Source organism: Helicoverpa zea, chromosome 15 (genome assembly GCF_022581195.2).
Source record: "Helicoverpa zea isolate HzStark_Cry1AcR chromosome 15, ilHelZeax1.1, whole genome shotgun sequence".
Classification (NCBI taxonomy): Eukaryota; Metazoa; Arthropoda; class Insecta; order Lepidoptera; family Noctuidae; genus Helicoverpa; species Helicoverpa zea.
The window spans coordinates 1414154-1433405 of record NC_061466.1 but is presented as its reverse complement, the minus strand read 5'-3'; the positions used below and the strand labels follow the sequence as shown (position 1 = coordinate 1433405).

Below are 19252 nucleotides of genomic sequence, written 5' to 3'. Positions count from 1 at the left end.
AACAACTCGGTACATTTACACTTTTTTCCGTGGCGCCACTCCAAGCAGCTGAGTTTTATTACACAATCACAGCTTTATTACCGGCGCGCCATCTATTTAGAATTTAGGAAGCGATTCGCGAACGTCACAATCATGACGCGGTGTAAACCAACCTCCGCTACAGACTACTGATGTACTGGAAGTTATGGCGCATAAAGCACGCGGATTAACCTCGCACACTTTGAACGTCGAGCATCGCTTGCATTCACTGATAATGGATTCTCGTTCCATTACTCAAGGCTGGTTGTCTTGGTCTTGATCTCGATAGAGCTGCATCAGCTATGTGGTGTACTAGATATCCACGTGGTGGGATTACCCGCCAGTGCGTCACTCATAGTATTTGGACATCGACATTTCTACGGAGCTCTGTTATTTCTAGCGTCGGCAGGCGCCAACTTTAGATTAGCTACAGGGCTCATCTGCATTCAGGACCGTTATTTGTGGAGCTTAATAATGTTATCCTCCATTCATATCCTCGGGGACGGCATAGTGATGAGGCGATTCGAAACGGACTTGTGCAATCGACTGTATTCTGTGTTCTTGTTAAATTATTGTAAGTATTTGCTTGGGAGCTGTGACAGGAGAGTTAATGAGGTTTTTATTAAATTTGAGATTGTTTATGTGGTTGTGGGGCATAACGTATGGTTGATGGTTGCGATAATGAAGATTTTTAAGGTCGGGTTTCGCCGGCACGTCGTAAACGCTCAGCGTGAGGCGCGGGACACACGGCCGCCTCGCACCGCCACCTTATATTTTATACAATGGGAGCTTTATTTGTCTTTTTGGCTGTAACATTATCCTGCTAGTGTTGACCTTTGGCGTTATGTTTTACGAGGTCCGCAAAAATACAATGGAATGATTACTTTATTCGATAAATCAAAGCTGCATCGTCATCGATATAGATGTCAAGAGTTCTCTGCACTTGACTACCTTATAATAACATCATCGACACTGCATTCGGATTTTAATATAATTAACAATGCAATATTAATACGACATATTAAAAAACCTCTCGTGATTCAATTTATTTTGAAGAAGACAGAGTTAAAAACATCTCAATCATGCCTTTGTCAGCTACCTAATATTTTTTGGTTATAAACAAGGAAAACCGAAAAACCCTGCCTTACGAAAACCCCAAACGTTTACCAATTACCAAGACCAACAAAGAAAGTGGAACAGGCAGAATTTTGTGTGAACAAGCCTTTATAACACATAAGTGTCATTCGTAAATAATTACTGAACATCCGGCGAGCACTGGATGCGCGTGAGTCGATGCATAATTTCGTTTTTAAGCCTTCATGTATGTATTACTTATTGCTTACATAATACTGCTAAGTAGAATAGGAGATGAGCATCGCTGCTCTCGGTTCTCATACGAACAAGATTAATAATATTATACAATTTGTATCAGATTCTATTCGCCGACTTTATAAAATAAACATAGTATATGCTTGTGTTGTACTGCAAGATAACAGCGAGAGCTAAGCTTGCAAAAAGCTTGAAGAATCAAGATTGTCTTTGAGCGTAAGAAGTACTAAGTAGGTTAGCTTTTGATCGCAAAAAATGGGACTTTTCCGAGATAAGCATGGTTTTAATAACAAACCGCTTCTTATAATGGACTGTGAACCGATTTAGCGTTGTTATGCAACTTTATTGTTATCTTTCGCATAGTCATGAAGTGTGTGCCGGGTCTAACACGTAATCGCAACTACGACGACGGTTAGCGTCGCTTGCGCAGGGTCATTACCGAATAGCTAAACTCAAGGCCGAGATACTATCGGCTTTTATGTTTTGTAATATTTGAACACTCCACTTACCACCTGGGGCCTTAGTACTATAGCCAATTGTATTGAAACATGATTCTGCTATAGATTCTTTACATCTTTATAAAGCTTGTATTGGGGTCACTTGATCATGATCAGTGTTCCCTATTCTTGTTCGGTCCTTTTGGATATCGTTGTTGCGAAAATAATTCCCTATGGTGTTCCATGTATTCCGTTCTTTTTCAGTCTTTGAGGGAGGTCTGTCGAACAGACTGATCTAAATGTTGTTAGAAACTTCTGGGTACAAGAGGCAGTGTTTTGCAACGTTTCATTCATTCACATGTTTGGCACTTAATCAGCGCTCGTCTGTCACCTCGTGCGAACATCCAAGACCATCAACATTCACGAGCTATTTGATCATCCGCTAATGTATGCGGTGACATATAAACAAAAGCCGTATCAAATGTTACGTTTCTCGGCAGCCTTAGAGCGACCTCCCAGCGGACTTGCGAATATGTAGCTGCTAGCCGGAAACGGGCTCGGTTCGGCAATGAAGGAGGTCATAGCCACGAAGTTATCAACATCTAAACATGACTCGCCGGTCATGGTGACCTGGTACATACAGCTCTATACCTAAAACAACTTTTGATATTTCGCCGGCAGACCAATAAAACATACGTGATGTTAGCCAATCTTTTTTTGGGTTCCAGTCGCGTGTGAGACAAATCTGCGGATTGATCGTATTGTGTTTTCGGTTATAACCGACAATTATCAACATATGCGTAATCCTTGTTTCGTTACGCTAAGAAAATTGATATACAACAATTAAATTGATCAGCAAGAATTATGCTTGGAATGTTCAGTCTAAAGGTCATGATGATAGCTCACTCCCAAGTGACCACCCAAGTTTTGAAAAAAATAACTGAATGACTGTTTATTCTAATGCCTCGTTTACCATTTAATAACATTTACAAAACAGTAATCAAATTATGTACATACATTAAAATTAAAGGTCAAAACAAATCCTTTGTGGTTGCATTTATTTTATTTTCATACTTGACCGAATTTTAACGGTTTGAGGTGCGGTAAGGTCTATGTCAGTGCACCGAGATACCCCGGGTTGATTAACCGATAACGCTTATCACTCGAACGTAAATCTTCCTGCAATGCCCAATGTTGGTGGTATTGCACAATTTAACGACCCACTGAACAAGCATACTGACTAACATTTTATCTTTCATAGAACTGTTATTGAATCTCAAACACAGCGACGGATAGCTAGCACCGCAACTGTTAATTAGTAGGCGACACATGACAATTACGTTGCGTAATACAGTTTAATGAACTTTATAAACTGTCGTCCTGGAGCTGGCAAGTGACATAGCTCGACCCATGACTGCTAGGTGCATCGGCTTAGCAAGTACCAGGCGTTTATAAGCTATCAGGAGCATACTAACTCGCTAAGAGTTCAGTGATTAGAAGCGTTTACCGTGAGAGCTGGCGGCGGGCCAACCAGGCCACGCCGGTGCGTTCACCCACAGGCACACAGGCCGTAAAGATAATTACTTACCATTGTTTTTATTTTTACTACCCACTACGTTTCCAAATATTTTGCATTCCTGTTGCAATCGATTTTATCGATGTTTTGATCGATATTCGCAGACAGTTCCTGTCGGGACATCGCTGTATGTGATTTGAGGCGCGTGGGGCTCGTCACTCACTCGACGTTTTGTAACAGCTAAACGATGTGTCTTATCACGTGTACAGACAAATAAAATCTGCTTTATAGCCCATGCAAGATAGAGATCAGCTGGTGAATTTTTTACAAAAATACTCTCAGGAATGTTGCCGTTACATGTCCCAGTACCCGCGGATTGTCCAAATAACCATGCGCGCTAGTTATTACCGATCGGGTGATAGATGTCTATTCTCAGATATAGGTTACGTTATGCTCCACAATGCGTTATTTTTCACATGTATGACGTCACGGCGCGGCTGCAACGTTGCACGCTCCGACTGGGAACATTCGGGAGCCCATTTATTTCCACTGATGCCACTTTTATCTCGCATCGTATTAAACAATCTTTAACATAAATAACGCCTCTGTCCATACGGTGACGTAGGTACAACTTAAACCTGTTCTCGTTTATTTTATGACAAATGCTAAAGTTTATCTTGATGGTCTGCGTCGGAGGTACCTAGTGCGTCGACTTGTCAAAATTAGGTTCGATGCACTTTGTATTAGTCATATCTAGTTCGTAAGTGCGCAGTTGTAAGGTTGAATAACTTTGTAGACGCGAAGGGATATTTAAACAGTCTAGAAAAAGTATAGGTACCTAAATACCAAGTTTATTTGCGTCGCAAATAACGTTTCGATTTAAAATTCTACAACATGATAGTGAAACGTGTTTTGAACTGTCTTCACGTCAATAAATAAGCAATTTCTAAGTAGCCGGCGTATCTATCGAAATGTATTAATATTAAACAGATTAAAATGATTAATCTCTTAATAGTAATTTGTACTCAGTGAAGATTTGTACTTAATCATTAGCTTCCACGCCTTGCCTCATAGTTAATCTATAGCTTACATAACTTGACGTGTGAATCGAACTAGTAATATTACACGGTAGTTTATAACTTATTTAAAAGGTTTCACACTCTAAACGATCGGAATTAACTCTTGACCTACCGATAAGTCTTCTGCGGATACTAGGAAAACATAGGTAACTAGGCGTCTTCTCTAGGTTACATTCAAAAAGATGTTCACATTGAACATTGGACTTCATTACGTAACGATAAATTCAAAGTCAATGTTATTCAGTAATAAGTTCATAACGCAGTGTTTACACAGACAGCTTGAGCATTAATAATTCATTCACTCTTAAATCTAATATAACGCACATTTTAGAACCTCCGCTCGTGAAACCTCGCCCTAATGTCTCGAAAATATTCCTGATTTGTTTTAAAAGTATAAATGCAAATATGAGCGCTTAATTTTTAATCTCTGATAGGCGGTGTAGTATAAATATTCTTGGTATTAATTACATGTTTGAAAACTTAATATATTTTACATATTATGTCTCAATTAAACAAATAATCGTCGCCTCTTGTTTATTGTTTTAATTATTTTTGGGTTCTTGGGGTCGGTAAATTGTTATGTTTATGTTGTACATTATCTCACCTCTTGCATTTGATGCGTCCCTGGTACTTTATCAGATAATTATGATTATTTGTGACGTGTTTGATAAATCTGTAGATAATAATGAGTATTTTCTTAAGTGAGACCTAAAAAACGGCCGAGCATTCTTGTAAAGTTTTAGCACCTTAACTGGAAGATAATTTTCTCGTAAATGTCAGTTAATATTACGATTCTTGAGTTAAGTAAATGTATAGTTAAGTACCATCCCAACCTTGATCTATAGTAAAGTTAGCGATCACCTAACCATTGTTCGGTATACAATACGTTATTAAATAACGTTTATTCAATTTTAATCCGCGTTCTGTATTTGAAAGCTTGCGTACGCGCATTGCTTCTGTTACCTAGATAATAAACTTGCTTTATAGAGTCACGAGCCCTCTTATTTTATGAACTACAGTGATTAAATTATATTAATAATGCAGGAAAAACAATAACCTTAATAATTGTTCCATCATAAACAGAACACGATTTTTTCATTAATATCAATCATTCTAACAAAACGAATAATAGAAATCAATTTGCCTACTAGCTATCCATTGTTATAAGACAGCCGCAAAAAATAATCACATTATTAGGCTCAGATACATAATACTTTGTTCTCGATAAGAGAAAAAATAATACTTTCAATATCCTAAATGATTAGTCCCAATAAGTTCCTAATATAATTAGGACAAAGGAAATTACCAATACCCTCGATATTTCTACGTGAAAAGTTTACAGATTTCGATAGTCTCAAAGGAATTTGTCTCGAGTTTTACTTTTATTATGAAACTAAATATTCTTAACATTTATAAATAAGTTGTAATCGGTGAACAGTAATGCAATATGACAGGCCTGCCAACTGTGTCAGACATAATCCGATCTGTTGCACAGCACCAAAAACGCAGTAACACTACTCTGTGCAAATGGCCCGAATCGGCATCCGCTAAGCGATACACCACAAAAAAAATACTGGTGAAACGTTAACAATCATTTTGGTATAATCTCAGCCTGCTGGGTGTGCATATCCGCGCGTAGATCGCAAATATTAAGTGTCAGGACGAGTTGTACTTCTGGTTGCACATTGACTGTGGCCGAGGGGTTTGGGTGGCAAGTTTTTGCCAAGCACTGACCTTGCCACGACTTTTACCTACCTACATGGAAGTTCGGATAAAAATACCCGCGTTATTTGCTTGAGTAGACGATTAATTTCAATTAATTTTGTCATAACAAGAAGTATCGAGTTCGATTTGATTAACTAATCGACTGACTAAACATGTTATTCAGATAATGATGTATTCTGGCCTTCGATAGCCTTTATTAATGTTCTTTAACCTGATATTCCAATTGAGTAATTTTCTCGGCTCAATTAACTTCAGTTTTTTTCGTTGATAATTCTAATATTAGTTACTATGTTGACTAAAATCTTTGATCCCTACGATTAAATAGCTTCTTGTGATATCATATTAACCTTTGCTCTTTTTTCCAGGTAATTCATCACCACAGCTGAATGCAGACATAAGTATCCTAGTGTTAAGATAGACTCTACATTATGAAACTATTTCATGGCGGTCATAAGTGGCGACTGATTAGCGCACTATACTTCCACTGAGTTACGACAATGTGTCACAGATTGGTATATGTACCTACATGATAAACGCGAATGGTTTCTGTACAAGTCCCATAAGGGTGCGATTTAGAGGCTGTTCATTAGATATGGTGTCCTGGTACTGTTACGTTTTCCCATTTTCCTACAATTTTTGGCATAAATGAGTTTTCGCTGGAGTAAATAATATCTACTTCTTATATCAAAACCTTTATACTGTAACTTATTATTGTGTTGTTAGTTGTTACAAGTCCACAACAAACCTCAAAATACCAACAACCTCAAAACAAATGATCTATTCTTACCAGAATCTTGTACAATAGTTAGATTGAAAAAACTTACCATCACGAAAATAACATGGTCTCGTCCCGCTGTTTCCCTTTCGTCGGAAGATGTCTATCTCGGGCAATCAGAGCGAAATGGCGAACACCTCTCTCCTTCGCGCGCACGCGACATTCCCTAGACGCCACGTGTCAACCCACTCCTGCAATGTATCAACTCGATGCCAAAACATTAAACCAAATTAACATTTATGGCTCTAGGAACAAGGTCCCTAATTGCTTCAGCACACACTCACAGATGCTCCTCACTGTCAAGCGAAGAAAGCCGCAAGACTAGCCTCACATTCAACTTGTAACCTAATCCCATGCCAGTAAGATCTATATTGCATTGCAATAAGTTGTATCTTCAAAACATCCAGTGTTCCAATTTAAAATATTCCTAAATATGAAGCTACGAGATCTAAATTGTATTAGTGTAAACTGTTTTGATACTTATGATTTATCTTTTTCGATCCGAACATAATTTAACTTCCAGTAACATTTGCGAAGTGCTCGTTAATTCATAAGTTGATTTAATTTTATGAATACAGAAACTGGCAATAAATTATTCGGTAACCATCGTACCGCGACGACAAATTACTGAATAAAACAAATGTCGGCCGGACGTTGAACGCTGCCGATTTCAGTTCGATCAACCCCAAACTCTCCTCTCCGCACCGCACCCCCTGCGTCACCCACACGCGCTAAGACGCGTCATTAATCATTCCTGTATACACAACTGCTGACCGTGAGCCAGTTCAATTTAGATTATATTCCGTACACTTTAAAGGCGATTGTTATTTGCCACGAAGCAGCCAAATACGTCTACTCGTGCGTAAGCAGCTAAAGTGTCTGCTTACCTCTTGTTACCTCTGTACCCCTGGTGTTATATAAGCCGAGTGCAATGGCCGCTCCAAAACACAAGGAAAACTGCCATTTTCCTCCCCTGAGTTAAATTTTCTTAAGTTACCTCAATTTTAGTGAAAAATGGTGATGATCCGCATTTATGTGGTGGGAATATTTTTTTAATAAAGATTGTGTTAAGTAGGCCGGAGGAGGTTTTGTTCCACTGAAAATTAGTGGAATCATTTGTATTTACGTACGAACTTTGTACTCAAGTGTTTGATTTGACGAAAGGTTAAGATTTCCAAAAGTTAAAAAGAAACAATTACACGCTCCCTAATTAGTCAAATATTTGAAATGAAATCCATTAAATTAACCCTTCAAATGAATGTTACTACGTCAAACAAAAATTAGTTCAAGAATTTTAGGGAATGATTTATTAATGGCTCCAAAAGGCACTCACTCGTAGAATCAAACCATACGTCCCCTTGACGTGACCTAAATACAAACAATGCATATTTGAGCGTAATCTGCGTGTAGTAATTAGCAGGGCGGCCGGTGGTGCTGCGCCGCCGTGAATGTGGGTTAGATTCGCGAGCGAGGCCGGCAATGCACCGGTCGCAGACCGCTGCCGGGGTCGTTGACCGGTATCGATCGCGGGGGTGGCGAGGGTGCGACACGGCACGCGCCCCTGCGGCGCCGCGCCCCCCGCCCCGCCCCGCGCCCCTCACACACGCGCCGCACAAACTCGTTCCGCTACCGCATGCGTCACTCCGGTCAACTTGACGACACTTTTGAAGAAAGTTCGCGTCTTATCACGAGTTCAAGTGTGATGGCTTGACGCTCACTAAAACTTGCTACCCAGCTGACAAGTTTGGATATTGAAAATCAAGCTGTGCCTTGAATAAATCGATATATATTTTCTTGTTCAAAATTCCCCTGTGCGGATTAGTGGCACGCAGTATGCCTGCAGTGCTCACCTTTGCAAAATTAATACATAGTCCAAATCTTCGCCTGAACTTTTCCACATAAATGGAATGGCATTCTTCTAATGTCTATCGCTTGTTTGTCCATTATGAAGTGTTGACAGTGTTCCCTGAGTGGTGGTTCACGGGAGTTCAGCGCTGGATGTTGATCTGATGGGCCGCGGTCTGGCGCGCCGCCAACCGTTATGACGAAACCGTGTCTCTGTTAAACAGCATTGGCCAACGTTTCCCTATTGCGCCCGCTTTATTTACAAAACCGACTCATTTATTAGGCGTTGTTTGATTTAGAAAAATTGCGTTGCGCTATGTCATTCCTAGTCGTGTTGTTATTTGCTGAAATTGGCATACTTCTAATCTTTGATAATTCCAAACAATTTAGTCCCCATATTTGGTTTGAGTAGAAGAGATATTTATGGGAAAAATAATAATGCTTATTTATTCATGCGATCAAAAGGAAACCACAATTATCTTTCAAGATATATGGCGAACATGTATAGATAAGAAAGTATTCGGAATCAGAACACAGAGAAGGCAGTATAAATGAAAACTCATCCGACTTCCCGGGCATCCATTATAGACAGGAAGAGTGTCTATAGCATTGTATAGGGAAACAGCTGTAGTGAGCGGCGCGGGAAAACAGCTTGCCTCGGGGGGTCGCCGCGAGGTTGCCCACCCCTCGGCCTACCGCCGTTGTTATGGCGACGTCTTATGATTTATGTCAGCCTGATGACTAGTCGATGCTCCACCGCCTTGTTATTGGAAAGATTTCTTTATCCATCCTTGTACTATGTACGGCACGTAACCAAACCCCTATAAAATTTTATGCCGTAGTTAGATCATAACTAACATTGTCAAGTTGGTTATCTGAACGCCGTAGCGATCGTAAAGTGAAAAAGTATAATAATTATAAATAACTTTTACCTACAATGTCGGGTATAGTTCCCGGCACGTAACTTGGCAAGAATCGTGAGATGAAAACAGGTCCTATTTTTTTCAAGCAGACATAATCGCCAATAAATGATGTCAATAACCATAGAATAATGCACAAGCAATAACAGGGACCACTTTTTTGTATAATTTAGTGCACTATGAGCGAGCTCACACTTATTAAAGGTCCCAAATCCTTGCCAAGTTATATGCCGGCTACTATAAAAAATTAGAAATAGAAATTGTTGTCCATTTGCATATTGGAATTAGACGGTTGTTTGTACAAAGGAGGGTTTGTGAAGTCTCGGGTTAGCGTCGCGAGTTACAGACGCCGACAGGTATCGATCTTATTTTCCCTCCATGGGTTTCTGGTGTTTGGGTCCGGGTAAATTATATTTCTAAGTAATAAGAACCGATACATAGGCGAGATCCAAATAACGGGATTGATGAGAATATTTTGTCAAATAAACTTCGTGACATGGGGCATCTACAAATAAACAATTTACCATTACGCAAATTAATTTTAATTAATAAAAACAATTGTACGATACTAAAAATTATCAATAACGGTGTATTCAAAAGTACACCCCAAAAACGAGAACTGCAGATAAAGTTAGAAGAGGGAGAAGTGCTGTACGAAAGAGACAAAAGTCAGGCTTTGTCTTGTTCATTATTCATTGTGACTACGGTTTTGGAAGCTTCCTTAACTTATTTACAAGTACAGCTACATACTGACCTATATGTTTAACGCGGGTTCAAATGCAACTTGTGAACGTATGTCAGGTGAAGTCGCTCCCAGTTTACTAGGGCAACATAATCAAAGGGAGTTGTAGTCGAATGGTTTTTATAACACGTGCCCAAACAAAAATAGACGTGGTTTAATTAATATGGAAAACAAGGAAAATCTTTTTGAGAACACTGATTTCAATTAGATTTCGAAATCGGAATAGATTACTAACCTTAAATTAGATTAAAATGTCAGGAGCAGTCTTGACATTTTAAAACATATCACTTTGACCTTTCATTTAATTAGGTATTCAAAGAGTTGTAAAAATACGTTTTCTAGAAAGGAAAGGTTTAACATTTTTTCTGTTTTACTACTTTTAACTACATGGTATAAGAAATCCTCCATCCCTCCATAGCTAAATATCGTCTCATCTACCAGGGCCACATAAATTCGCAGATCTATAAGTTCCCAAATGTATGTATCATCAGTAGTTGCTCATGTGGGCGTAAATAATCTACTAATGTGTTTCCTCAATACACAAACATATTTACCGATACATAAGCTATAATTATAATCAGTGTTTCCAAATCTGTCAGTGTCTTAACAACGCCAAACTGAAACATAACAATATGGACCTTGGTATTAAGAGAATAAAGATCATTTTAGCTTGCAGTGTATTGAATTCGTTGACACGTTAATAAATCACTGCATGGCGAAAAGCTTCGGGAAGTTGAGTATTCTCTGATTAATTAACGAACAACTTTTGGCTTATTTTAACTTGGAGGCTTTGGGAAATATTTTCAGTACCTTATGTAAACAACAAAGATCGCTTTATAAACAGAAATGTAGGAATATCTATGAACGCCAATGTTACTACAGAAAAATAACTATAGGTTCTATTAAAAAAGCCTGAATATAATACAGATCGTCTCAGTAACGAAGAACCGACTTGGTACATATTATCGTAGCAACAACCGTAGCGCTCTCGTAGCGTCGCGTAGCAGCGTAGCGATATTTTTATACGGGAGGAAAATTATTTTCTTCGACACAGTTAATATACGATATTATGTTTTGAGTGTTATTTCCTTTATTGCTTTTAATTTTCTATTAAAGCAATTTTCACGTGAAATATTAATGAAAAAACAATTGCTCTTCTAGTGAATGCGAGGACAAAACCCAACGAAAATACTTAATTAATTGACTAAAATGTGTACTAGCTATATGACAGACCATATTTTTATCTCGCATATATTCTAAAAAAATCGTAACCAATAAGATTATTATTTTGTCCCTCAATGTCAAAAGTTAATAAGATAATGTGTCGAGGTAACTGTCGTCGGCAAATAGCACAAACATTTATCTCGTTTACTTCGAATACCGAGCTTTGGAAGCTCACAAATCTCAGGTCAATAACCTCTCTAGAACCTACAGGCTTTTGTGGTTATTCCTGGCTACGAGCCTTTCACGAATTTCGACAATTCATCGTTCGTTTTGTAAAAATATTTTTAACGGTATTTTATTTTTGTAGCATTAAATTATCCTCAAAATTTGAGGTGAAGAACAAAAAAGAGACCGAAAAGGCTCAAATTATTTATCGATAAAAAATATTACTTTACGATTACGACACCAAAAAAATATAAAAAAGGGGCAAATAAAAAACGGCAGTAATAATAATTTGGTTGTTAATGTTCGATATTTACGGTCTAAGTATAAAATAAGGTAAGAATTCACCTCAAATACGCATTATATTAGTCATGAAAAGGCTCCGGGGGGGAGCGGGGTGGGGGCGGTGACCCGGTTCGCTACGCCGTAGCCGTAGCCGCGTAGAGTGCAGTGGCCGCGTAGCACTCGCGTAGACTGGGCTATGAATGGTAGGTATGACGCGTGCGGAAAGAGGCTTGGAACTCTGTTCTGCGTTTGCTACAAATGAGTTTGATTGGAGGCTGAGTTTTTTTTTTAAGTTGTCTAGTTGACTATTAGGTACTTTATAGGTAAAATGATGATACAAATTAAAGAGTATGGAATACTTGAGAAATAGTGTATTGTAACATGGAGGAATGTTTTGTAACTGAATATAGGTCAATGTAGTATGAACGAGGTTTTTCATTCAAATAATTATTGATATTCAAGTACTTTCGACATTGATTCGTGATTTTTCGTAAGAGTTACTCTTTTACTACTGGAGTTACAACTTTTGAATTACTACGGATACTAGTTAAGTTGACTTTTAGTAACCATATAGAAACGTTCCTTGCATATCTGAAGGTAAAAGGTTTTTGAACAGCAAAGATGTAACACCAAACATAATTTACGTATAATCCAGTCTTGCCTACATTTTTTCTATTTGTTTGTTACTGCACGTTATGTTTATTCGTATGTTGTGAGAGTGACCCACATTTATTACGGATGTATATCATCTCTTTGTGAGAGGGGGGGATAGGCCTCGTAGGCTTGACGGAATGTAGGCTAAGAATATGTACCGAGAGATATATAGAAATATCTAGTGTGGAACTATTGTATAACTGTATTTTTGTTTGAGTATGAAAATAACGCTAAGTTTTTAATAATATCTTTTGTATCTGATCTGATAACTTACCAAAAATATCTACGTATCACGTGTCCACTATTGACGTCAATTTGAAAGTTATTAGTAGCCCAAAAATAAACTAACGAATCAAACATAAGTTGTAGAGAAAACCCACGCATTTAAAAGACCAATTGCCTTGTGCACAAAATAAATGCTTTTACCTATAAATAGATTTCTATAAACCGTCAAAACTGAAACACAGTCCTCACCGCATCAACTCCGCCTAAATAGACTAGGAACTCAATAAACATCTGTCTATGGTCTGCGGTCAGTGACCCGGTGCTGCGGCGGGAGCTGTCATCATGACTGCAACTGACCACAGACAATCACAAACGTTTGTACACTGCCTCACCGCAGCTTTGCAAGGATTTAATATGTATTTGTTTTCATGATATGATTAATGTGAAGAATTTTACATTAATATTCAAATGAATTTAAACTTTACTTTGTGGATTATTTAATTCGGTTTATCATCACATGCGCTTGCTATCAAAATAACTGACGCTTTACCTTTTTCTGCATGCTTTTAAGCGTAACTTCTCTGCAGACAATATCAATCTGTTCAACTTCATTGAAGCTAGTTAGGACATAATTTATTATGTGCGCAATAACATTGACACTACACCAAACCACTCAGCTTATTTTCTTACTTCTTCTAAGTTTTCTGTTAAAACACATATAAAGTGGCGACGGGTGGTCATTTCTGGGTGCTTTCTTTTGCCAACGTAACCTTCAAGAAGTGCTGATTTTTATCTTTATCTTTTATCGTTAAGTACACTGAAAAAAAAAAACCTCAAACGTTTATGTAAATCCCCCAGTACGGACAGTCCCGTTAGTCGACAATGCTCATGTTAATTTGTCCAGATAGGCTTCTGGCAGGACGCCAGCCGCGCGCTAAGGCACATTGCTTACTAACAGTGTTTTGTTAAGACTAGCTACTTTATTGTGTCGTAATGGTTTCTAGTTAAAATCGTATTTTGAAGTAACTTCAGCTCTTTGTGTAAAAAAGAATCTATCAAAATCTATGTCGGTGTAGTAAATTTGGCAGGAAAATAAAAAAAAAAAAAATTGTGCGATCAATCTTAAGGGTCTTGCAAAGTTGTTAACCTCAAAAAGTGGGTGAAACCGCGGGAAACAGGTAGTATTTACTCAGTTGGGGGAAAGTCAAAACTCGAAATAAATCTCAAATATTTCAACATGATGTAATTGCTTAATAAAAGGGCAAACCCCTTTCAGTCGACAGAAATAGATGTATTCTTGCTGGCCTGAATTTTTTGCAACTTTGTGTAAAGAGTTTTATTATAGGAAGTGTTTATGTAACATGATTTTGGTTGAGAATTTATTTTAGTGGTTTTTACCTCCTTATAAAGAAACACCTTTTAAACAGTTAGTATTATGAAATAAAAGGTGGGCAAATTTGTGTAACCAGAGGCCAATTTATGTACATTTCGAAGGGGTTGTACGACCATTTTTTTTTCTACAATTTTCTATCACTAAAGATTTAGACCTAGAACTAAGAAATTATTGACCTACATAATGACACAAAAACAAAATTTATATTCAGCGCACATTAGGCCTACAGTTGCAGTCTATTTCCATTCTAGGTTGCAGTTAACTCGGCTACGAAGCTACGAAGTTCGTAGCGCTACGCCGCGCCTACGTCAGCACACTACTTATGATCTTACTCACATAACACTTTTTTGTACATTAATTAACTAGTATATAAAACAGTGGGAAACAAAAACCATAATTACTAACGTTTACTTCATTTAAAATAATATTCGATCAGTTATTAAAACATAATTGCCACCAATTAGAGGTATATTTGTTAGAGCAATATTAAATACGCAAAAACCAACGTGTCAAATCAATTATGGTAATAAATTAAGAGTAAGAAATAATTGTTGGCAAATTATCGACACGCCGCCGATCGCTGGCGAGCTAATCAATCGAACACAAACTGACTAATCTGAATTATAATCGAGAAGCCGATACTCTTCCACCTCACCGACGTAACCACAAATAACAACAGATTTACAACCTTACATTCATCCATATAAAGCTCAAAATACCATATCCACAAATGTACCGGCATTCAACTACATAAATAGACCAATGACTCTTATTTCTTCAGCTGTAAAGTTCAAATTCGTGTGACTGAAACTGTCGAGGTTACCGGCCGGGTCGACAACCTGTGATTCATAAAACTACCCTCTATTACATATAGGCCTTTCCCATTTGTAACCGCCGGGGATTATACCTGGTTTTCACGCGAACTGAATTTCAAGCCAGCTATTATGTTAATGAATTCGTTACTTAACTAAGTATTTGTATTATGATTGATCTTGGACCACTTAACTACTTAAGTAGATGGTGTAGTGTGCTCTGGATTATCAAGATGATCATTTTTAACCGACTTCAAAGAATGGGGATGGTTTTCAATTTTCATAATTTTAGTACGTAGGTAGAAGAGATATTGTTTATTAACCGACTTCCCAAAAAGGAGGAGGTTATCAATTCGGCCGGTATGTTTTTTTTTTTTTTTTTTTCTATGTATGTACATCGATTACTCCGAGGTTTATAGACCGATTTACGTGATTCTTTTTTTGTTCGACTCGGAATAGCTGCCAGTTGGTCCCATAGTCATCAGGTCAGGATCTGATGATGGAAACCCTGAGAAATCGAGGGCAACCTTCGAAAGTTGTAGGCATACATAGGGTAAAAACTTGACACTCAGGTGTACGCCCAAAAGCACTATTCAACAGTGAAGATTTGGAGCTGATCTGATGATGGAAACCAGAGAGGGTCGAGGGAACTCGACAACTGAATATGTAAACTACCTCGTGTTTGGGCTTAAATTATTTGTATTGACAAAACCTTTGCAACAGTGAAGGTTTGGAGCTGACCTGATGATGGAGACCAGAGAAAGTCGAGGGAACTCGACAACTGAATATGTAAACTACCTCGTGTTTGGGCTTAAATAATTTGTATTGACAAGACCTTTGCAACAGTGAAGGTTTGGAGCTGACCTGATGATGGAGACCAGAGAAAGTCGAGGGAACTCAACAACTGAATATGTAAAATACCTCGTATTTGGACTTATATTCTTTGTATTGATGAGAACTTCCCACTTGTATGGATAGTGACAACTATTCGTATCACTGAAAAGCTTTAAATAAAAAACTTTTTACAAAAAAATTAAACCGACTTCCCAAAACACTAAAAAGTAAAAAAAAACTATTTTTAGGTGCATCGGCCTAGAAGTCGGTGGCAAAATTAACTTAGTAACATCCATTAGACACCGACTTCTAGGCCGATGCACCTAAAAATAGTTTTTTTTTACTTTTTAGTGTTTTGGGAAGTCGGTTTAATTTTTTTGTAAAAAGTTTTTTATATCTATAAAGTTTTATTAATCTAAATGCAAAGACATTCCACATTATTCATTTTCTTAAATGTACGTGTATCTCCACTCGGCCTACAGCCTTGTGTTAAGCAGTCGGGTCATGTCTTAGTCGCGGATGCTGCTCGCAACATTGCCATGTTTTGCCGCATTAGGGTAAGACGTGCGAGCGGGACAGAGCGATGCGACCACCACGTGTTGATGCGGGACGAAATTACTTGTGCTGCTTACTTATTCAGAAGTTTGGAGTTCAATTAAGTTTAGCACTCTCGATGTTAGGCAACTATTTTCGTAGTTTTTGAATTCGGTGTTCATGTCAGTAATGAAGCTGCAAAGGCTCTCATCCTTACTGTCAGTAATCAAGTAGTATGACAACGAGAGGTCGCAGGTGCACCGCCGCACCGCACGGCGGCGTGACGCCGACTGACGAGCTCGTTGCCTACTCCGCTAACTACTCGCCTGCTGGTGAGGCACGACGCCTGTCTCGAGAGCCTTATCGACGTACACCATGCCCGAGCCTACTCCTCATATCCGAAATGTACATTCTCTAAACGGCCTTCACTACGATACAATGCCACGACCGCTATGAATGTCGTTTATGTAAATAGTAAATAACCTTGAATTTCAACAGGCTCCTTTGGGCGCGTTACGCGTTTTGCCACGGAGAAGTACAAGATAAGCCACTAAGATTATTTACCGAGCCGTTTAGTAAAATTGTTTTACTTTGTTTCAGGATGCAAGATCAAAGCCTTGCGCGCGAAGACCAACACATACATCAAGACCCCGGTCCGCGGCGAGGAGCCGGTGTTCGTGGTCACCGGCCGCAAGGAGGACGTCGCGCGCGCCAAGCGCGAGATCCTCTCCGCGGCCGAGCACTTCTCGCAGATCCGCGCGTCGCGTAAGTGTGGCGCCGCGCCGCCGCCGCCCGCCGGCGCGCCCGGACACGTCACCGCGCAGGTGCGCGTGCCCTACCGCGTCGTCGGGCTCGTCGTCGGCCCCAAGGGCGCCACCATCAAGCGCATCCAGCACACCACACACACGTACATCGTGACGCCCTCGCGCGAGCGTGAGCCCGTGTTCGAGGTGACGGGGCTGCCCGAGAGCGTGGAGGCCGCGCGCAAGGAGATCGAGGCGCACATCGCGCTGCGCACAGGAGCAGCGGGCGCGGCCGGCGCCGGAGTGCCCGCGCAGGGCGACAGCGAGCCGCTGGCCACGCTGTACCGCGCGGGGCTGGCGTCGCTGCTGCGGCCTGAGCAGGAGGCTGCGTTCTCTTCAGCTGGCTCATGCTCGTCGGGCGGCTCATCGGCGCGGCTGGGCGATCTGCTGGGCATCTGGTCGTCGACGGAGCGCGACGAGGGCCTGGGCGAGTCGCCGTCGTTCGAGTCTCCCGGCGGCGGCACGGCCGGGGTGTGGGCGTGGGGGCCCACTAGGCCGTCGCCCGCGGCGTCGCCGGCGCGCGCGTGCGCGGTGTGCGGCGAGCGCGGCGTGGCGGCGGCGCTGGTGCCGTGCGGACACAACCTGTTCTGCCTGGAGTGCGCACAGCGGCTGGCGGCGGGCGGCGCGCCGTGCCCCGCCTGCTCTGCGCCGGCGCACCAGGCCATCCGCATCATCTCGTAAGGCGCCACATGCCGCCCGCGGCCGCCGCAACCACGAGTCGCACGTTCTCGTAGTAGGGATCTTTTTTACTCGAATCGTTATAAAAAATATTAAAAGAAGTAAAAATCGCGTAATCGAAATCCTGGTGCCAAAAGTCGGCGCCTCGCCGGCACGGCCCGTCCGCCGCGCCGTACCTATCTTAAGTCGGCAGAGTTGTTCACGATATATTTTCTTATTATGAACGTTTTTTATTAGGTCGTCGAGCGCGCGCCGCGCTCTTCGCCGCAGAGAGAGTCGAAAGTACGTTATGATAGAAATTTCGAAAAAAAACATAAAATTTAAAAAAAGTTGTATAATTATTATTGATAGCGTAATGAGAAATCGAAAAATTTATAAAGCTTAACTAACGTAATAGCGTAAAGTATTAAGATATTATAATAATAATATAAAGTGGTCGGGACGGGCGGCGCGGGGAGCGGGTCCGCGGCCTGTGGGAGTGTAGTGTAATGTAGTGAATGCGCGCGCGCTAGGTAATGTGTCACGCAGGCCGGCGCGGCCCCGACTGACGCCGCGCCCGCCCCGGGTCTGCGGCCTCCGCCCCGCTCCCCCGCAAGCCATGCTCACATTATTTTTGACTATACGAATATTCGCTTAAATGATATTATACATACGTACACACTATGATTATGATAATATTAATATAATGTTTGTTTTAAGTGTGTTTTAATGTTTAGATTTTTATTGTAATGTTTTTATGAATGATTTTTATCTGTATGATTATTATTATTGATTATTATTTTATGTGTTGACGATGTTTTTTTGTGATTACGTGCGCCCGCGCTGCGGGCCGAGGCTGCTGTATGTTCGTTTAGTGGTTATGATATCGAATAATAAATTTAAAGTAATAAATGATAAAGAAATAATACGACTCATTCATTATTATATAAACTATAGTAGTCTGTAGCACGACATTGACTAACCATTACCTATTGATACTTATTAAGTATTATTATATTATTGAATAAATTTAAAGAATGCATAATTATATTTCATAGGAATCATTATTCTGTATAACTCTAGTTAAATATAACAATAACAAATATAATTGTATATGTATGAGAGCGACCTTGTGTTGTATGTGTGGAAGACGTTGTGTTGTTGATTCACCGGGGGATCATTTTATGGATTGATATTTTTTTATTTTTTTACCGTTATTAGTTTTTGACTTACTCATGTAAAAATACGCGAGAATAAAATATCAGCCTATTAGATTATATTTT

General features: G+C 39.9%; 1 protein-coding gene across 3 annotated transcripts in view; it reads left to right on the top strand.

Annotated features, from left to right (window-relative positions):
• LOC124636936 (RNA-binding protein MEX3B) overlaps positions 1-18895 on the top strand; it is a 48579-nt gene extending 29684 nt beyond the window's left edge. For all 3 annotated transcript variants that reach the window (XM_047173223.1, XM_047173225.1, XM_047173224.1), the window contains exon 2: positions 17110-18895. In XM_047173223.1, coding sequence (XP_047029179.1) covers positions 17110-17993 — 884 coding nt within the window. In that variant the 3' untranslated portion in view covers positions 17994-18895. The remainder of the gene's footprint in view (positions 1-17109) is intronic.
• Positions 18896-19252: the final 357 nt, after the last annotated feature.